Consider the following 18,893-nt stretch of genomic DNA (forward strand, 5'->3'; position numbering starts at 1 on the left):
TGATGGTAATAGATAGGAAATATTTGCTTTCCTGGTGGTCTATGATAGTGAAGGGTCCTGCACCTGTATTGTCAGGGTATTGGGGGAGGGGTTTCACTTCTGGTGGTCTAGTAAAGTGGAAGACTTTATTTCCCTGGTATTCGAGTTTTTGAGGTTTTAAATGGGTAGTTCTGCAAAAAAAAGTTTCTTACAAATCTCTGGCACCAGTTGATTTGAAATTTACTTCTATTAAAAAATCTCAAGTGTTCTAGTACTTTTCAGCTGCCATATGTCCTGCAGGTAGGGGTGTATTCTAGGTTTTCTATGGGGATTTACCACTGCTCTGGACAGTTCCTGACATAGACAGAGGTGGCAGCAGAGAGCACTGTCAGACTGGAAAGATTACACCACTTCCCGCAGGACATACAGCAGCTGATAAGTACTGGGGGATTTGAGATTTTTTTAATAAAAGTAAATTACAAATCTCTGGCACTTTCTGTCACCAGTTGATTTAAAATAATTTTTTTTTTGCTCAACTATCCCTTTAAATGTCTCCCTGCTGGTCTAGGGCAGTGTTCGTTCAATGCAATTAAAAGTGTTTATACCCTTTTTTTAATTTTGCTTTGGTGATAGTCATTTTTCCTTTTCCCTGTGTGTTCTCAATAGAAGCAAGAGTGGTAAGGTGCTGCCAGGCTCCTGTGATAGTGACCGATCTGTATAGGAACCAGATGGTTAGGCATGTGAAGTCCAGCATGCTCGACCCTGCAATGATGTTTGGGGAGAGTAGGGAGGCCCCATACACATTTAAAAGTGAGCTGGTCTTTTACAAGTCTGCAGTTGGCCAACTTTTTACAGTCACGAAAAATAACTTTTAACCTGTCATCAGGCATGTCAAAAGTTGTTGATCACAGCGGGTTTCTTTGCTGTGATCAGGAGATATAGCTGGGGAGAGAGCGTGGCAGCCGTGCCATCCAGTCAGCCGTCTGCCACTAATTCCGACAATGTAGCTCCATAGACTTACACTGTCAGAATTGAGGAGAAATGGCTGGGGATGCTGCTGCGCTTGCTCCACATCTATATCTTCTGATCGCAGCAGGTCTCATCAGTAATACCCGCTGCAATCAATAACTTTTCACATGCCTGATGACACGTCAAAAGTAACTGTAACTGTGACTGGTACTCTTTATACAAATGACCCCTTTATTCATACAAATTGCATTGGAGTACCGCAGGCCATGACCATTCATTTTGCTACTTGTTATGGTGCAGAAGAAAAACAGTGCTAGTGCCTCTTAAAAACATAGGGGAGGATCTATCACACCTTGTGAAAAAGCTGAAATAAAAAGCTGGAATCTGATGGGTTGCTATGGGCAAGTGCTCCACTGTTTCTTTGAACGAGGTTTGATAAATCTATGTAGTCTATGTAATCTTTGATAAATGTAGTTCTTGAGGTACATGTACTATGGCCTAAAATAACAGTAAAATAGATCCTGTAGAGGTTAACCACCCAGTGTTAATCCTTCTATTGATCTGTCCTGTTTCTGTAACAAGAAAACTAAATGCTTTGGGCTCCACCATCACCTTGGTCTGCAGTGATCATATAGGAAAAAGAGAACAGTATGGCTCCTTAGGATAAGCCATCAATACTAATAGTGGGGGTCCGGCTTCTTGTGCTTCTGCCAATCAGCTCGATGTGGCTGCAGTGATCTGCTGAGCACTGGCGCCTCTTTGAGTACATTGGATTTGTCAGTGTAATGACACTGCAATGTCTTAAGGCCCTTGGTGTCTTTACACCAAGGGATTATCGGACATATTTGGCCAATTATTGGTGGTTACTGACAATAATCACTTGGTGTAATAGGTAGTGTTAAAGGGCAACGATCGCACGTCGGCTGCTCATTGACTTTCAACGTGTTAAAAGAAGACAATGCAGATAGAGATGGTCTGCTCTCCGCTACTCCGTGTAACAGGAGTGGCTGCAGCAGAACGCTATCTCCTATGGGCCACCCGAACAATATAAAGATCATCTGGGCAGCCCTCTGCTCCTCCCCTCTCTCGGTGCTTGTAATAGCACCAACAGCGAGCGGGGAACCTGGAGCAAGTGAGTGCTGACCCGACAGCTGGGCCCTCCCTTGCTTCTTTAATATTGGCCCGTGTAATAAGGCCTTTACACAGCGGCTGTAAAAAGTATGACTTGTGCAAATGGTCCTGAGCCCTTTGAAACATCTGAATTAGAGGGAATGTCCAGAGTCTGACACCTGCCGATCTCTGATGGCGTATCTTGAGTATAGGCCATGAACTTTAAAGTCCCGGATATAAACCTTACATGGCTTGTACCATTCTTAGCTTGTTCTACCGATTGTGACGGTCTCGGCACCTGGACACCCCCTCTATTGGTTACAGTATCAATGCAAACTAGGCGGTGGTTTATTAAATCTTGTATAAAGGGGCAGCGGAGCAGCTGCTTATAGCAACCAATCAGAATACTTCTTTCATTTTTTAAAAGGCCTCTGAAAAACAAAAGCTGGCGTCTGATTGGTTGCTATGGGTGACTGCCCTCTGCACATAGGTTTGATAAATCTCCCTGGTATTGTTATTGATATTTTACATTGACCATTATGTTACTTGTTACAGCATGTTGTTGGATTTCTCCTTTAACAGATTTGTGTTTTTTTTCTTTTTTTTTTTCTTTCTTTCTATTAATTGCATTAGCCGATAACAGAACAAAAAAGAAAATAACCCATCGAGAGAGAAAACAAGATTTCTCTGCTTTTAAGCAAACCGACAATGAGATGAAGGTTAAAATATCACCGCAACTTCTCCTGGCTATGCACCGTTTCCTAGCAACAGGCAAGTTGGGCTTATCACAGTGTGAGATCACTAAAAACCTCCGCGCCGGCTTCTGACTCTGGATAGACGCAGGGAGGGGAGTGGAGCTTGGAGTCATTCCCAATGTGTCTTCTGTGCGTACACGTGTTCTCACTTCCTGTGTGCAGCCGCTGCATTCTTCTCACCCCCGGGCAGGGCACAGGGTCAGCCTTTTCCATAATAAGGAGAGGGTTACAGAATGGATACCTAATAAATAAAAAACAGAAGGTGAAGGTGTTCTTATACTTACACAGGCTTGTTTATTGACCAGCAGTATGTTCAAAGGGACCCAAGGTTCCATATATGCCATGTACACACACACACATATAAGCGTAACTCCAGCAGTGGTCTTGGGGGGCAGTCAGGTGGCAGAGGCTACTGTTGTACTATGCCCAGAGGTTTCTGTGCACAATTGGGGTGAATTTGAGGGCTTGTGCACAGAACAGGCTGAGCCTCGTACAGTTCCCATGGCAGCTTGACTGCCATGTGTATGGTGCGTCTCTCCACCCTGAACTTTGCAGAATAGACGGAACTTGAGTTGAGCAAACTTTAAGCATGCTCAAGTATGCCCAAACCTAAGCGTGCTGCATTTGATTATTGGTGGCTGCTGTAGTTGGATAAAGCCCTAAGGCTGCCTGGAAAACATAGATACAGCCTATGCCCTATGGCTGTATGTACGTTTTCCAGGCAGCCTTAGGGTACTATTACACGGAACGATAACGGCCCTATCCAGCCGATTATCGTTCCATGTAATAAAGACAACGATCAGCCGATGATCGTTGTCATCGGCTGATCGTTGATATAGGTTGTGACCTATAATTGTAGGGCGCCGACTGCGCATTGCTACGTGTAATAGCGGTGCGCGGCCAGCGCTGACGATATGCAAAGAAAAATACACTACCTATCCAGGCTGCAGGGCTTCTCTTGTTCTGTGCTTCTCCCCGGGTCCCGTGTGCTTCAGCTGGAGCGCGCGGACCTGGGGGAGAAGCACAGAACAAGAGGAACCCTGCAGCCTGGACAGGTAATGTATAAAGTTTAAACAAGGGCTGCAAGGACATCGGTAACTATGTCCCTACAGCCCTTGTTAAACGATTATCGGGCCGTGTAATAGGCCCAGTAAATGAGCGCCGATCTAGCAGAACTCAAGCATGCTCAAAGTTCGCTCAACTCTAGTCGTGACAGCAACACTGGAGTTACCCTTCAGGGCAGCACATGGCAAATGTGAGTGTTCATAATATGTCTGTGTTCATAAATACTGAATCGTTTTTATTGGAGCTTGGCATTGTGCCAATCCTCTGTTATTCCTCCTGGAAATGCATAAATAAATTGGAAAATGGTAACACCCAATTGTCAAAGGGTAGTATCCCTAAATACACTGACGTCGTCCACTTAGAAGAATAACACCCTGTTGTCAGTTTATTTCTGTATTTGCAGGAGAAGTAACAGAGGATCTGTACAAAATAACACTCTCAGACTAAATGCTTCAGGATTATGTAATGGGGAATACAGGTATTCACTAACACTTTCACGTCAGGAGAGATGACAGCTCTTGCTTAATCAGTATAACCATGGAAAACCGGTTCCTCTGGCTATGGATATGGTTGGCGTTCTCTGTGCTGGTATACAGTACTGTACAGTGATTGATCATGCATTGTTCTCCCAGCAGAAGTAGATGCCTTCAGCCCATCTCAGATGTCAGAGAAGATTCTTTTGCGGCTGCTTAAACATCCCAATGTCATCCAGGAACTAAAAATGGATGACAGGAACAAGAAGTCTCCTGAATACTACCTCTACCAGCGTAATAAGCCGGTGGATTATTTTGTGCTGGTTTTACAGGTCAGACTTGTAGCTGTGATCTTGTTCTGTAAATGAATGCCCAAACTCTGTGCCCCAAAGTCATGGTGTGATTTATTGTACACAATTACGTACAGTCTAAAGATCTGCCAGATAGCTGAAGACGCTGACTATTTTTTAATGTTATTATATAGAGTATTTGTGCTTTGTAGATGAAAGGTTGGACCTCAATACCCTGGTGGTCTTGCTTTTTGGCAAATGGCTGCACGATTTATTGCCAAAATGTGTACTGCAGTTTGCCACTGCACGAGAGCTACAATGCCTACAATGGCCCGGACCTACTGTGCTTCACTTTTTTAATGTTGTTAAAGAGGTTGTCCAAGGGAAATTAACAAGAGATTAACAAGTAAGAGATTGCGAGGGGTCCAACCACCGTATCCCCACTGATCAGGCCCCGTCTTTTTTATTATGAATACAGCCGCAGGTACAGCAGTCGACCCACGGCTCTATTCATTCCTATGAAGCCGCGGGAAAGAGCCAAGTAAAACGGAAAGTGCTTACTCGTCTTGGCAGCTCCATAGGAATGAATAGAGCCGCTGGTCATGTGCTGTATATATAACAAAGAAGCCAGGGCCTGATAGGGAGATCGGTGGGGGTATGATGGTCGGACCCCCGCAATCTCTTACATGTCTCCTATCCTGTGGATAGGGCACAGTTTAATTTTCCTAGAACAACCTCTTTAAAGACATTGGGGGAGATTTATCAAACATGGTGTAAAGTGGAACTGGCTCAGTCCCCCCTAGCAACCAACCAGATTCCACCTTTCATTTTCCAGAGTCTGTGAGGAATGAAAGGTGGAATCTGATTGGTTGCTAGGGGCAACTGAGCCAGTTCCACTTTACACCATGTTTGATAAATCTCCCTCATTGTACTTTTAACAACAAGCACTTATCCACAATGTAGAGGATAAGTGTCAGATTGTGGGGAGTTCCCAGCAGTCAGAACCCCACCATCTGTAGAATAGGGAATGAGCGAGTCATTTTGGAATGGAGTGTTGAGTCATGCATGCAAGCCTCGCTTCATTCATTGTCTATGGAGCTGCCAGTGTTGGCAAAGCACTATACTTTACTATGTCTAGCAGCTCCATAGACAGTGAAGGAAGCGGCTGCACATATGTGCAACTCACCACTCTATTCCAGAACAAGGCTAGGGGGTCCCAGCAGTCGAACTGTCCTCAGTCTTGACATGTACCCCCTATCCTGTAGAGAGGTGATAAGTGTTTTAACATTGAAATACCCCTTTAATGTGCAATTAAGAGTTGAATGCCAGAATGTTCCAGTTTCTTACAACTGCACCAAGACTCTGATGGTTAATTTTGTTAATGACAGTGGTGAACAGCTGGAGATCTAGTTATGTTGGGCATATTGATTGGGTAATTGTATATGGGGGGATAGGTAACCTAGGATGGCGCAAACTGAATTTGCAGGTTTTAAAGGAGAAGTTCGGGCAGAGATTTTTTTTTTTCAGAAGTGTCGGGGAGGATGAAAAAATAACATGCACTTACCTCCCCAGCTCCAGCGCTGGTGACGGCATGCGGTTACTCCGGTCCCCCGGTCCCTTCCTGGTTTGAGAGATGACCTGGGACGTGACATTCCAGGCCCACTCAGCCAGTCCGTGGCAGAGGCGGAACCCTACTACAGCTGCTGAGCCGTCACGTCCCAGGTCGCCTCTCAAACCAGCTAGCGGCCGGTTGACTGGAGCAGTATTATGCGGGCACCATCACGAGCTGGAGTGGTAAGTGCATGTTGTTTTGTTTTTCACACTCCCCCTCCCCAGCACTTTTGAAAAAAATCTCCCTTCCCGGACTCCTTAGTTAAGTGGAGTAAGGATTTGCTATTCTTCTAGTAGAAGCTTACACAGATGATGTGAGCACCACATTTTTATGCTTTTTCTGTATTGCTAATTGACCTGATGAGGTAAGCCATAATCTGTTTATCTGTAGGGGAAAGTGGAAGTGGAAGCCGGGAAGGAAGGGATGAAATTTGAAGCCGGTGCCTTTTCATACTACGGAGTGATGGCACTCACAGCGTCACCAGGTATTCTATTTCCTTGACTGGTTATGCTAGTTCTATAAATGTGAACGACTTTCTGAAACCTTCAGATGACTTTTACTAATGGTTATGCACTTGCCCTCGTGTAGGAGTACTGAATCCTTCACTAGGTCCTTCTGCAATAAACCTATAGATCTCTGTGTGACATAGTCTGTGTCTTTATCTTAAAGATGTAAAAAGAAACCATATTCCTAATTCATTACATTAGTAATTACATACGGAAAGTCGACGCAAAATTACTTATCCTTTTTTAATAAATGCTGAAATATCAACTGAAATGCCCGCCCCATGATTTTAAAGGGATACTCTATAAAATCAAAGGGGCTCTTTCAAAGGAGTTCAACTGGTGTCAGAAAGCTATATAGATTTGTAATTTTAGTTCTATTTAAAAGTCTTGTCTTCCCATGCTTATCAGTTGCTGTATGTCCTGCAGGAAGTGATGTTTTCTTTACATTCTGACACAGTGCTCTCTGCTGACATCTCTGTCTGAGACAGGAACTGTCCAGAGCAGCAGAAAATCCCCATTGAAAACTTCTCCTGCTCTGGAGATGTCAGCAGAGAGCACTGTGTCAGACTGAAAAAAAAACCACCATTTTCTTCAGTACATACAGCAGTTGATAAGTACTGGATGACTTGAGATTTTTAAATAAAAGTAAAAAACAAATCTAAATAACTATCTGAAACCAGTCAATTTGAAAGAAAAAGATCTGCTCAGAAGTACCCCTTTAATGGCTCATGGTATTCTGTATTATTCTACACACAGTTCAGATAGTAGTTCTAACCTTGCTGAATCCCTGTGACTCCTGTAACAATGCTTTCCAGGTCCTTCACCAGTCTCTACATTGCCTGAAATGCCCTTTGTAAAGACAGGTCAGAAGTCTTGGATTTGATTGGAATCTGACCCAGTCACTAGAATAATGTGGGAGAAGTGCTCACTGAGTGTGTTCGTTCTTAGCTCTGTTCCATGTGGCTCCAGTCTAAGTCTATGGGACGGTCTTTGTCACAGAGAACAGGGAAAAGTGCTCGGCCATGAATACATTCATCTTCTGAGCAGAATAAATCCCTAGATATTATGAGCTTTCCGTCTACATGAGTGCAGGCACGATATTGACCGCACTGTGGTACTACTATGTTTCCTATCCATACATAATAAACATGTGGGCTTTTTTATATAATTGTTTAACTCGGTGAATGATTCCATTACCATTTATATTGTATCAAGGGGTTTCATAGTGGTAGAAAGAAATGGCTGCTTTCTACCAGAAACAGCACCACTGAGCAATACCCTGCACAGCTCATGGACATAAGTGGAACGGATTCCTATCTGTTAGTGAGATATTTCACAATGACCAAGTACTATACTGGGCTTGTATAAAAGTTAATGTAGCATTATCTCTGTCTGGTATTCATATATACCTTGTTTTAATAGACCTGAACTTCCCAGAATGCCCTTTTCTTGAAGCAGTGGAAAGGCCTGCAGGCATACTTCTTAGTCATAAAATTCTTACCTCATAAAAGAAAGTTACACATCATTTCAGGCAGATCATTCACACATCATTTGCCTTGAACAATGCATTGATCTCAGTGTTCTTTTCAGTGCCAAGAGGTAGAGCTGGTAGGAGTAATTTGAAGAGTAAAGTAGTGCCATCTTGTGGTCAATTGTATAGACATTTGTTTGCCATTCTCTCCGGATGAAAGCAGACTGAATGCACATAGGCAAACTTTCTATTCACATCTTCCTGCCGTCAGTTTTGTTTTTCATAAAACAAGAAATATGTGGAAAAATAAATATTTGCTTTTAATGTTTTATTTTTTTGGGGTGCAAATCCTTTTTGGCTCCACACATAATAAAAAAAAAAAATTGAAATCTATGTATGTATTCAGCCCATGCTGCATTTATCAGGCAGTGTTAGTAACACTCACACCATGCACAGTAATAAGGCTTCCATACCAAGAAAATTATCATCCAAATATTTGTACACAAGCAAAATGACAAAGCTTAAGGGGCTAGTCCCATCAATAATATTCTATCACCAATCCACAGGATAGGGTAACTATCTATGAGTGATGGAGGTCTGACCACTGGGATCCTAAGCAATTACAAGAATAGGATTCTTGACTCCACTGCTATGATGTGCTAAGTGACAAACTATGTAAAGCGCTGTGGAATCAGTTGGCACTATACAAATAAAAAAAAAATGCGGATCCATTCACTGTTTATCAACCCAGTGCCCCCATTCTTTTGATCACTGGGGGTCCTACCAATCATACGTTAATCACTTCTGTGGATAGATGGGGGACACACCTTAAAAATCCAGATAATTATTTGGCATCTCATAAAACTAATTAGTTCACACACCCCTTGTATGCCAACTTGGTAACCTGAGGCTATAAGTGGGTTCTCGGCAATGCAGCCAACCCTGATATCCAAGGCAACATGGTACCAAACTTTATAATCTGAAGTCATGGCAAATTGCATCTCTTTGAGTTTTTAGGTCACATTGCATCCATTGTATGAGAACGCAGCATATTCAGGTGCTTATTATGCCTCTTTAGGGTGCGTTCACATGTACAGGATCCGCAGCAGATTTGATGGTGCAGATCTGATGCTGTGTTCAGTTATTTAGATGAAATCTGCTGTGGATCCTGAACGTGTGAACGTACCCTAAATATATTACATCAATACTGGTAGGTGTTCAGACTACACTAGATTTTAGTTTTCACAGTCCATCCCTCAACCTCTAGAGGTTTCAGCCATTCCTCTACCTCCTGATCCTCACCAGTCTGATCCAAATATTTTACATGATATTAATGATAATAATAATAATAATATAATAATAATAAATAATAATATTATTCCTTGCCCTGGGTGTAGTCAGTCAATCCTCCTTTTTATGTATGTAAACTACATCCCTCTTTTATCAGCTGCGCTTTCCTGACTTGTTTGTTTGCACATACAATGCTGCATAAACAATGACGATTGTTTTAAATGCAATTTGCATTGAAGTTTATGGACAACAGCTGAAAATTGTCTGATCATTATTATTTGCAGTAGCGAACAGTGACAGTTGTTCAATGCATTGTATGAACAACGGCTGATGTTAGCATTGACTTCAATGCAAATCATTTCATTATAAAAAGAACGCCCGTTGTGTAAATTGAACGGACGTTCTTTTCATAAAAAGTACATTGTGTGAACATAGCCTAAACATGCATGTCTCTTCCCATCTTTAGTCTGAGGGTTGTGGCAGCCAGACGTAACATTGCATGATATATGCTGCTTTCCATTAGCTTCTTCGACATTGTATAACAGCCCATTTAGCCACATCCTGCTGCTTCTACTGCTCTGGATAGGACCAGGGGACTCTAGTTGAAGCAATAGATGTGGGATCTGGATCTTTCAGCAATTATTGCATATCCTGAAAATCTCAGCGTTGTAATAAATAAAGAACAGCAAACTGATATATTAAAAGTGAGAAACTAAATTAGAAGATTTTTATTCGTGATAGAACTTTCCATTCATTCAGTGGTGAACCTTTTATCCAGGACTAGAAAACACACAGCAACTTTCTTACCAAAACAGCACCCCCCTTGTCCTCAGGTTGTGTGCGGTATTACAACATTACAACATTCACTTCAGTAGAACTGAGCTGCAAATCCCACACCCAAACTGTGGACGAGGAAAAAGGCATGTGTCTCTAAGCCTGGACAACCCCTTTAACTTCTTTTTATAACAAAACTTTAAGCAACCTGACGTTTCTGTTCACTGGTTACACAATGTGCAAATCAAACAAATGTATAATAAAAGTAATGCAATGGTAAATATATTGTCAGGTTTCTGCTTTACTATTTTGATATGCTTGGTAATTTGGCAAAAACTTTTTCCTTCTCCTTTATGGAGCCTTCTACACCAGTTGCACCATCTTTAAAGGTGTTGATCAATTTGTATATTGAGGTTCATCAGCATCCTTTAAGGAATTGTTCTCCTGTTCCATTTTGTGGCCTCTAACAGATCTTTAGCATTGCCTCCATACATTGGGATTCTTATCACTTGGGGAGCTGCTGGTGTAGACTGTTTCCATCTTGTTCTCTTGTGATGGTTCCTCATCTCCTCTTTCCTTGATTACAGTTCCCTTGTCCCTGTCTCGTACCTTTGTTGTCAGCAGAACAGAATCCTTAGCTGGTTCTCCAGGTAAATCATGCATGTTTCTATTCACTTATTCTTGCACCAGTTTGTCTGTTCACCCTCTGCTCACACATTTTCTGTGGACTTGTCTTCTACTATACCACCTACTTCCACCAAAATGTACTGATTTGTAAGGTTTAGTCATGAGGTTTAGTCATGGGGTCCTTCTGTATGGCAGCTTGCAGTTATGACCCAACAGTACTTGATCCGGTTTATTAGAAATAGTCCTGTATCACTGTAAATGTATGTAACAGGGAATACTACAGAACACCCCATCTATTCTATACCTTCGTATGATGGGTTAGGTGCTATTTAGGCCATAATGAAGAACTAAAGGGAAGCTATCGACACTTTCATGTTGGCCGAAACATAAGTCATTGGGCGGTCCCAAGTGGCTTCTTCCTGTCCCATCTGTCTTGATAGATTGCTCTCAGGATACCCAAACAAGGAGAACTATCAATCAAGGCAGGTGCAGTGGGAAGAAGCTGATGGGAACCTTCCAAAGACTCATAGTTCAGGCAGCGTGACAGGTTGACCACCACGGTAGTAACCATGACAGTGAGCACTTTGTAATGGTTACCATAGCACTATGGCGTAAGTATTGTAGTAAAATTCTGGTGAAATTTGTGGTTACCCTAACAACAATAACAGCATTATAGTGACATAATGATGACCTCATAATGCTTCTTCATTGGGAATGATAAAACAGTGGTTACCACAGTCATTCTACTGATCATGATATCATAATATTCTTCATAATGAAAGTCATGTGGTTGTGCTGGATCTGTCATGTCGCTGATCCGAATGACGCCTGTTGGACCCCATTGACTTAATAAGATCTGTCAGGGCTCCAGCAAGGTTCTCTGCTTGCTGTGCCATACTTGCTATCAAAACTGATGAAACCGCTGACAGAGGCTCTTAATGGCAGAGTGAACATAGACTTATTGACACAACAGTTATCATTAGAGTCAATCACTTGCTAAATTATTTATTGGTTGCCAGGTCGTAACCACAAAAATAATAGTTGATTTTTGCATTGTCAGTGAAACCCTTTTAGACGACCACACAAAATTGCATTGGAAAGTTTCCTTTGATAGGAGAGGTCTTCTGACAGAGAATGTCCACAATCCATAGTACAGTGAAACCTTAAATTGTTTACTAATTCATTCAGAGAATGTGCTTGTAACACAACTCACTTGTATATCAAAGCAAATGTTACTTTAAAAAATAATTGAACCGCATATGATTTGTTCCACAACCCAAAAATACAGTAGGTAAGGTGTTCTGTGTTAATAAAGAATGTTGTATCAGTAAAGAAGGTGTTAATCAGTTAACTCTCTCTCCCCACACAACACCTCAGCTGGCTGCAAGCCTGCTGGTGGTAATACTTGCTAGCCTTCTCAAAGAGGTTTTACTGTGTTGACCTAAACCAAAAGGTCCTTTTTATCATACAGTGAATCACATTCACCTATAGTAAACACATTTTAAGGCTAGGTTGGTTTTATAGTCTTAAAACTATAAATTCCAGTTTACCCCTTTTAAAGGGGATGTCTGAGAATTTTAGAAGACTGCCTGAGATCAGTAAATTATGTAAATTAAAGAGAAAATAGCTTTATTCACCCATAAATCCCTTTCTAAACCAGCGTCTCTGCTGCTTTGTTGTTCCCTGCTGATCCCGCCGCAATGGCATCTCGTAAATCATCACATGATGCCGAGGTCGGTCAGTCTTCTCAGTGGTCTTGCTCTATATATCATGCTGATTGGCTGTGCTATGTGATTGTATGTGATGTCATCTTTTCCGGGTCTGCAGAGAAGGCTAGAGGGTAAGCAGTGCTAGTGCACTGGGAGATTTATGTGTAAAATTTATTATTGTGTTTCCTGGTTATTCCTTTAACATGTTTTTGTCATTTAAAACTTTTGCCGTGTCATAGAGATTTTAATTGGTTGGGGGTCTGTGTGTTTAAACCCAACCCCATCCCTAGAATTAGCCATGAGAAGTGCTTAGCCGTCTCGCGGCAGGAGATGAATTCTATAGTAAGTCCTATGGATTCCATCTCCTGCAGTGAGACCGGGAGAGCAGTGCTTAGCAGAGCACTTCTCCCTGCTCTTTCTAGCAGTCTGTGGGGGTCTGCACACCATGGTCAAAGGGACACTTTAAACATAAAGTTACAAATGTCTTCCATAGAAAGTGTTTAGGTACTGTGAAAACACAGGTGACATTACTGGTCTCTTTCTTCTGGCCATTTCAGAATGGTCACATTCCAGACACACTGAGTTATTGGCCTCCAGGGATTCTGACAATTTGCCAGATTTTCGCAATAATCTTCCTTTAATTAAAGATGGAGGAATAATCTGCAGTATATTTCATCTAGTTTACGTGTTTTATAGAAGTGATCAAACGTTAATAGAACCAGCAAAATGCCTTTCAAGATTGCTGACCTTCAAAGTATATATTGCTATGTATGCATTTCCTTCAGTTACAGGTAGAGAGATTTTATTTGTTGTCTCAGAAAGACACATTAAAGCTTATGATAGCTGCATGTCTGACCATTAGAGATGAGCGAACCTCGAGCATGCTCGAGTCGATCCGAACCCGAACTTTCGGTATTTGATTAGCGGTGGCTGCTGAAGTTGGATAAAGCCCTAAGGCTATGTGGAAAACATGGATATAGTCATTGGTTGTATCCATGCTTTCCAGACAAGCTTAGAGCTTTATCCAACTTCAGCAGCCCCCGCTAATCAAATACCGAACGTTCGGGTTTGGATCGACACGAACCCGAACCCAGTTCGCGCATCTCTACTGACCATGCATTTTCCTTGCAATCTCTGCTTTACCAGTATGTCCAACCTCATAGTACATACCTGGGGTTAAACAGAGGGAGAGTTGCTTTTTGTAGGCAGCTTTCTGCCCTGACTCATAGTGGATGGAAGAGGCTCCTTTAAACAGGACATCTCCCTCTGACATCCATATTCCATATGGATGAGGTGAGAGGTGCTGTCTTTGAGACATTCCCTTAAAGGTTGGTCCTTGGTAACAAACAGAACAATGTAATAAACTTAAATTGTGTGGTTTTCAGTTTTGTAGATGCATGGCGACCTTTGTAACTTCTGCAGAACAGTCCATGTTCTATTAAAAAATTATACTTAAAGGGAAGCTGTCAATAGGTTTATGCTGCTTTAAATGAAGGCATCATATACTAGTGATATAAATGCTGAACATCAGATCAGTTTATTACTTACATTATTCTGTTCAGTCGTTCTCCTAATATGTAGGAGAATAGGATTCTTGCCACACGCCTCCCCCCACCCTCCGGCTGCTGATTGACAGTTGACTGCCTATACTCATAATGGATACATAACTCTTAATCAGCAGCAGGTGGGTGGAGTTTTCTGCTTCTCATGAATATCCAGGACTACTGGGCTCACGCACATAATGGAGAGGACTACTTATTGTCCATGTTGTTCAGGAGGATATCTCTGGATCAGTGGCACAGAACAATGTAAGCGATACATCATTCTGTTCAGCTTCTCTGTCACTAGTTTATGCTACCCTTAGATAGGACAACATAAACCTACTGACAGAGTCTCTTTAACATATAGGCCTGGAGTAGGATTTGTTACCTATAGGGCCCCATTGTAAAATGTATAACGTTTTGTGCAGTAGTTTACTTTTATATTTATTTTTTGTTGTATACTAGACCAATGAAGGTCAAAGAAAAGTCTTGGCCTCATTTGGGTAATGAGACACTATAGATCTATATAGGTATATAACACACACACTGCATAAATCACTTACATGATCTTATCTACCACTGACTTTGAATTTAGTGCCCAACACAAATATAATATGGCTTGTACCTTTTTACCCTGGAGCCCTTCGTAAGCCCCAACCAGACCAGTGTAGTTGACAGGAGAGCACTCTGGACTTTCTGTTGCAGATCTATTGCAGCTATGGCTGTGTGGTATCCTCCACCCTTGTCCTAACCTCTATATGCTTTCTACTGTTTTTTTACCATTCTCTCCCTACTGTGGCAGTAATGAAGTCCTGACTGGTATGAGAACTATTTGCACAGCTTGCATGACTATGACACTCCATGCATTTAGGCAGTTGTGCTTTAGTCCCCTTAGGGTCTGTCCCTTTTTCATTATAAACTGTTATTTTATTGTCAATCATCTGGTCTCAGTTTAGCCTTCTCAAGGCTTTGCTTATGTCACTCTAAGGTTTGTAAACCTTTGTATGCGGGATAGAAATGCAGAGCTCAACACTTTCTAGAATAGGATTTACTCTAGAAGACATCTTTTGGTCTATGTGAATTGGTGTTGAATAAATCAATGTGGTAGAAAAAATTGTATCATGTCAAAATACTGTTTAAAATAAGTACCTTATCTGTATTTTCTTTTTATCTATATGTTATATCTCCCCTGAGAAAGTACAGCACCCTCCCAAGAAAATTACCAACTTTTGAGAAAACTGTTTATGAAGCCACTTTTCACATCTGCGAAATGTAAAATCTTTCTCTTTACTTTATCTGCTAGCGGAGAATAAGTCTCCACCTCGACCTTGTGGATTAAATCATTCGGACTCTCTAAACAGAAGTGATCGAATCGATGCTGTCACACCAACACTGGGTAGCAGTAACAACCAGCTAAATGCTTCATTTTTGCAAGTATATATTCCTGATTATTCTGTGAGAGCCATAACAGACATGCAGTTTGTCAAGGTAATATACCTTTATGTACGATTTGCTTTTACGACACTCCAAAGTGTTCAGAATTACCTTTCTGTGTATTGTTGATGTATGCTTAGTATGGCCACATAAAATCATACAGATGATAAATGGATAGTATAGTGTGTATGGGGGGGGGGGCTGTATTGAAGCATTGTTCAATTAAAGCGTAGGTAAAAAGATGAACTGGTTAATGGATAAAGACAAGTGTGGGGAATTGTCAGAATACATAGAGGAATTACTGGGTTGGCGAGCATGTAGATGTACTGTTGGGTCAAGTAATGGATAGATGGACTGTTGGAGGGGGATGGGTTATAGATGGATTGTTGGGTGAGGCAGGGTCGGCGTCAGCACAGGGCCTACCTGAGCAAGTGCCCCAGCCCACAGCGTCTCTAGGGACCCAGAGAGGGAAAGGGGCCCGGTGTTCTAATGTTCAGCCCGCTCACTGTTGTGCAGGATGAGTGGGCTAAACATCAGAAGACACAGACGGAGCAGGACCTACACAGAGAGAGAAAAGGGTGAAGGACCTGATCACATGACCCAAAGGTCCTCTACCTTACATTGTGAAGGGCTGTCTGACAGGGAGGAAGAGGGAGAAGACTGAGCTGTAAGTGCTGTGTGTCAATATAGAAGATCTCGGCACTCACGTCTTTGCTGCAATTGTATATTGATTGATGCATATAAACAAAAGACGCTGCACGCATTTCAACCTGACGGCCTTTTTCAACAGCAATTGCTGTTGAAAAAGGCCGTCAGGTTGAAATGCGTGCAGCGTCTTTTGTTTATATGCATCAATAAATATACAATTGCAGCAAAGACGTGAGTGCCGAGATCTTCTATATTGGATACTGTTTTACCTTTGTGCACCACGGTAAGAGGATTAAGGGTGGAGTGCCGAAATAGAGACTTTGAAGTGCTGTGTGTCAGTCAGTCAGTGTCTGTATCAATAATGTGTGTTTGTTTATGTTAGTGGTGTCTCAGGTGGTTGTGCATAGCGTGTGGATGATGGGTGCATAGTGGATGGATGAGGGGCCCGCTGAGGCTCTGTTGCCCAAGGGCCCACATGAACCTGGAGCCGGCCCTGGGCTGGGGAACTGGATAAATCGACAGCTCTGCAGGGAAAGGGTAGAGGAATTCCTGGGGAGTGAAATGGGTGGGGTAACTCCTGAAGAGGGGAAATGGGCAAATCAACTTCTGGTGAGGAGCTAGATTGATGTACAGCTGGGCAAGGAAATGGGTAGAAGAATTCCTGGGGAGGGAAAAAGGGTCAACTAATTACTTGGCAGGGTGCAGCAACTGCTGAGTGGGCGAATGAGTAGAGCCATTTGCTGGGCAGGGGAATGAGCATAGAGCTGCTAGGTGGGGGAATGGGCAGAGGACAACTTCTTAAATAAAGAATAGAGTAATCTCCATGAGCCATGACAGCAGCAAAAAGTTATCCATCAACAACAAAGGCCAGTTGGCGTAAACTGCTAGTGTTTAGGACTAATATTTGTATAACCCTTAATATGTCATTATGGTGGGATCTTGCTTTCATTCCATTTTACTGATCTTTTCCATTGTATTTTTTTTTCACCTGCACAATAGATTACAAGACAGCAGTACCAAAATGCCCTAATGGCCTCAAGAATGGACAAAACCCCACAATCCTCAGACAGTGAAAACACTAAAATTGAAATGACTCTAACAGAGCTACATGACGGGTTAACTGACGAAACGGCAAATCTGCTAAATGAACAGAACTGTGTTTCACACAACAAGTCCAATCACAGTATGCACAATGAAGGGCCTATCTGAGCCAGTGTCATGCAGCTTGCTAAAATTCAGGACTATCTCCACTCCATATTCCAGCTTCATTCCTGGATTTCTGTCTCTGCGACCGAAAATACATCGAGTACGTGCACCTGCTACATCGAGTACGTGCACCTGCTACGTATCATCCAGCATTATTGAGACCAAAGATTCTGAGCCCGACCGCGGCTGGACCTGATGAGATTACCTGTAAAGCATGGGAGATGCATTACTTAAGAGAGAACATATTATACCATAGGGATTGATGTGTAAGACCAAAAATAATGATCCTCTAACACAGAAATTTGAAAAGAAATATATATATTTTTTTCTTGCCCCTTTTTCATAAGTCACTTCATTTATTGCGGTTTTTGTTTGTTAAAAATATGCCTAATGGTGGTCCTAGTGGTCATAAGTAGGAGTTCCCTGCTTATGTCTTGTGTCTGAGCTATTACCATGGTGAAGGAATGATCCTTAAAGTGACATTGGTACCAAATTTTTCAGTGAATAAAAATATTAATACAGTAGGTAAAAATAAGACTACTAGGGTTTCCAGACATGTCCAGCCAATGATGAGATTTGGGTTACAACCCTGAGAATGGTGCTGATATAGAATTTCCCTAAAGAAAGTGTGGATTATCCTTTTGCAGAAAGAATCATAGCTGTAACTGAGCCATCTTGTCCTATTTGCCACAATGTGGCCAGATTTCCAGCCCAAATGTTGTCACATGTTAAACTTGCCAAATGATACCTTAAATTGATGCTCCAATATTTCTACTACATTCATTCAGCTTGGTGCTATATGTATATGTCCCCTGGGGGTTCCAGAATTATAAAAGGAGAGTCTACTTTTTCCATAAACGCCACCAGCTCGGCCCTGCTGGCCGCGTCTGGTGTTGCAGCTCATCTCTATGTAGGTGATTGGTGTTTGGATACAATATGCACAGCCAGTGGACAAAACTAGTTGGGGTAAAAAATTTAGTTTAATTTATTTTTTCAGGACAATTCCATCTATTGATTGGGTTTGGAGATTAATACCGCTAGATTAGTCTGTGTTTTAATTCAAATATTAGAGTGGATTTGTTTAAATACTTGCAGACATTTTGTGGGCTGAGCTAACATTCATAAGATCAAAGTCCATACACTAGTATTAAGTACATGACGTTCAAAACTTATTAGGTATTCTAACTATCCCACCAGATCCTATTCAGCAATTGTAATTCCTAACAGTTTATGTACGCTACGTACTAAAGTCTTGTTCATTGGAAGAAAAACATGGATGTTTCTAAAAATAATATTGTGGCAAAGTCGAAGATTTTCTTTATTATAACTATTGGTATAAACTATGGGGAAAAAAGTCCACTAATATGTATGTAGAATTGTTTGGATATTTTTTTTTATAGATAATGGTCGCCTTCATTGTGTTTAAAGCATATT

General features: G+C 41.7%; 1 protein-coding gene across 2 annotated transcripts in view; it reads left to right on the plus strand.

The window, feature by feature from the left end:
- The window catches only part of CNNM2 (cyclin and CBS domain divalent metal cation transport mediator 2), a 75,706-nt gene extending 57,915 nt beyond the window's left edge, over nt 1–17,791 (plus strand). The window contains exons 3-8 of one of the 2 annotated variants that reach the window (XM_069980210.1): nt 2,692–2,829; nt 4,514–4,683; nt 6,644–6,737; nt 10,882–10,944; nt 15,475–15,659; nt 17,253–17,791. In XM_069980210.1, the coding sequence (XP_069836311.1) occupies nt 2,692–2,829; nt 4,514–4,683; nt 6,644–6,737; nt 10,882–10,944; nt 15,475–15,659; nt 17,253–17,462 (860 nt within the window). In that variant the 3' untranslated portion in view covers nt 17,463–17,791. The remainder of the gene's footprint in view (nt 1–2,691; nt 2,830–4,513; nt 4,684–6,643; nt 6,738–10,881; nt 10,945–15,474; nt 15,660–17,252) is intronic. The other variant, XM_069980211.1, reaches the window with a different exon arrangement.
- Nucleotides 17,792–18,893: the final 1,102 nt, after the last annotated feature.

Source organism: Dendropsophus ebraccatus, chromosome 8 (assembly GCF_027789765.1).
Source record: "Dendropsophus ebraccatus isolate aDenEbr1 chromosome 8, aDenEbr1.pat, whole genome shotgun sequence".
NCBI lineage: Eukaryota > Metazoa > Chordata > Amphibia > Anura > Hylidae > Dendropsophus > Dendropsophus ebraccatus.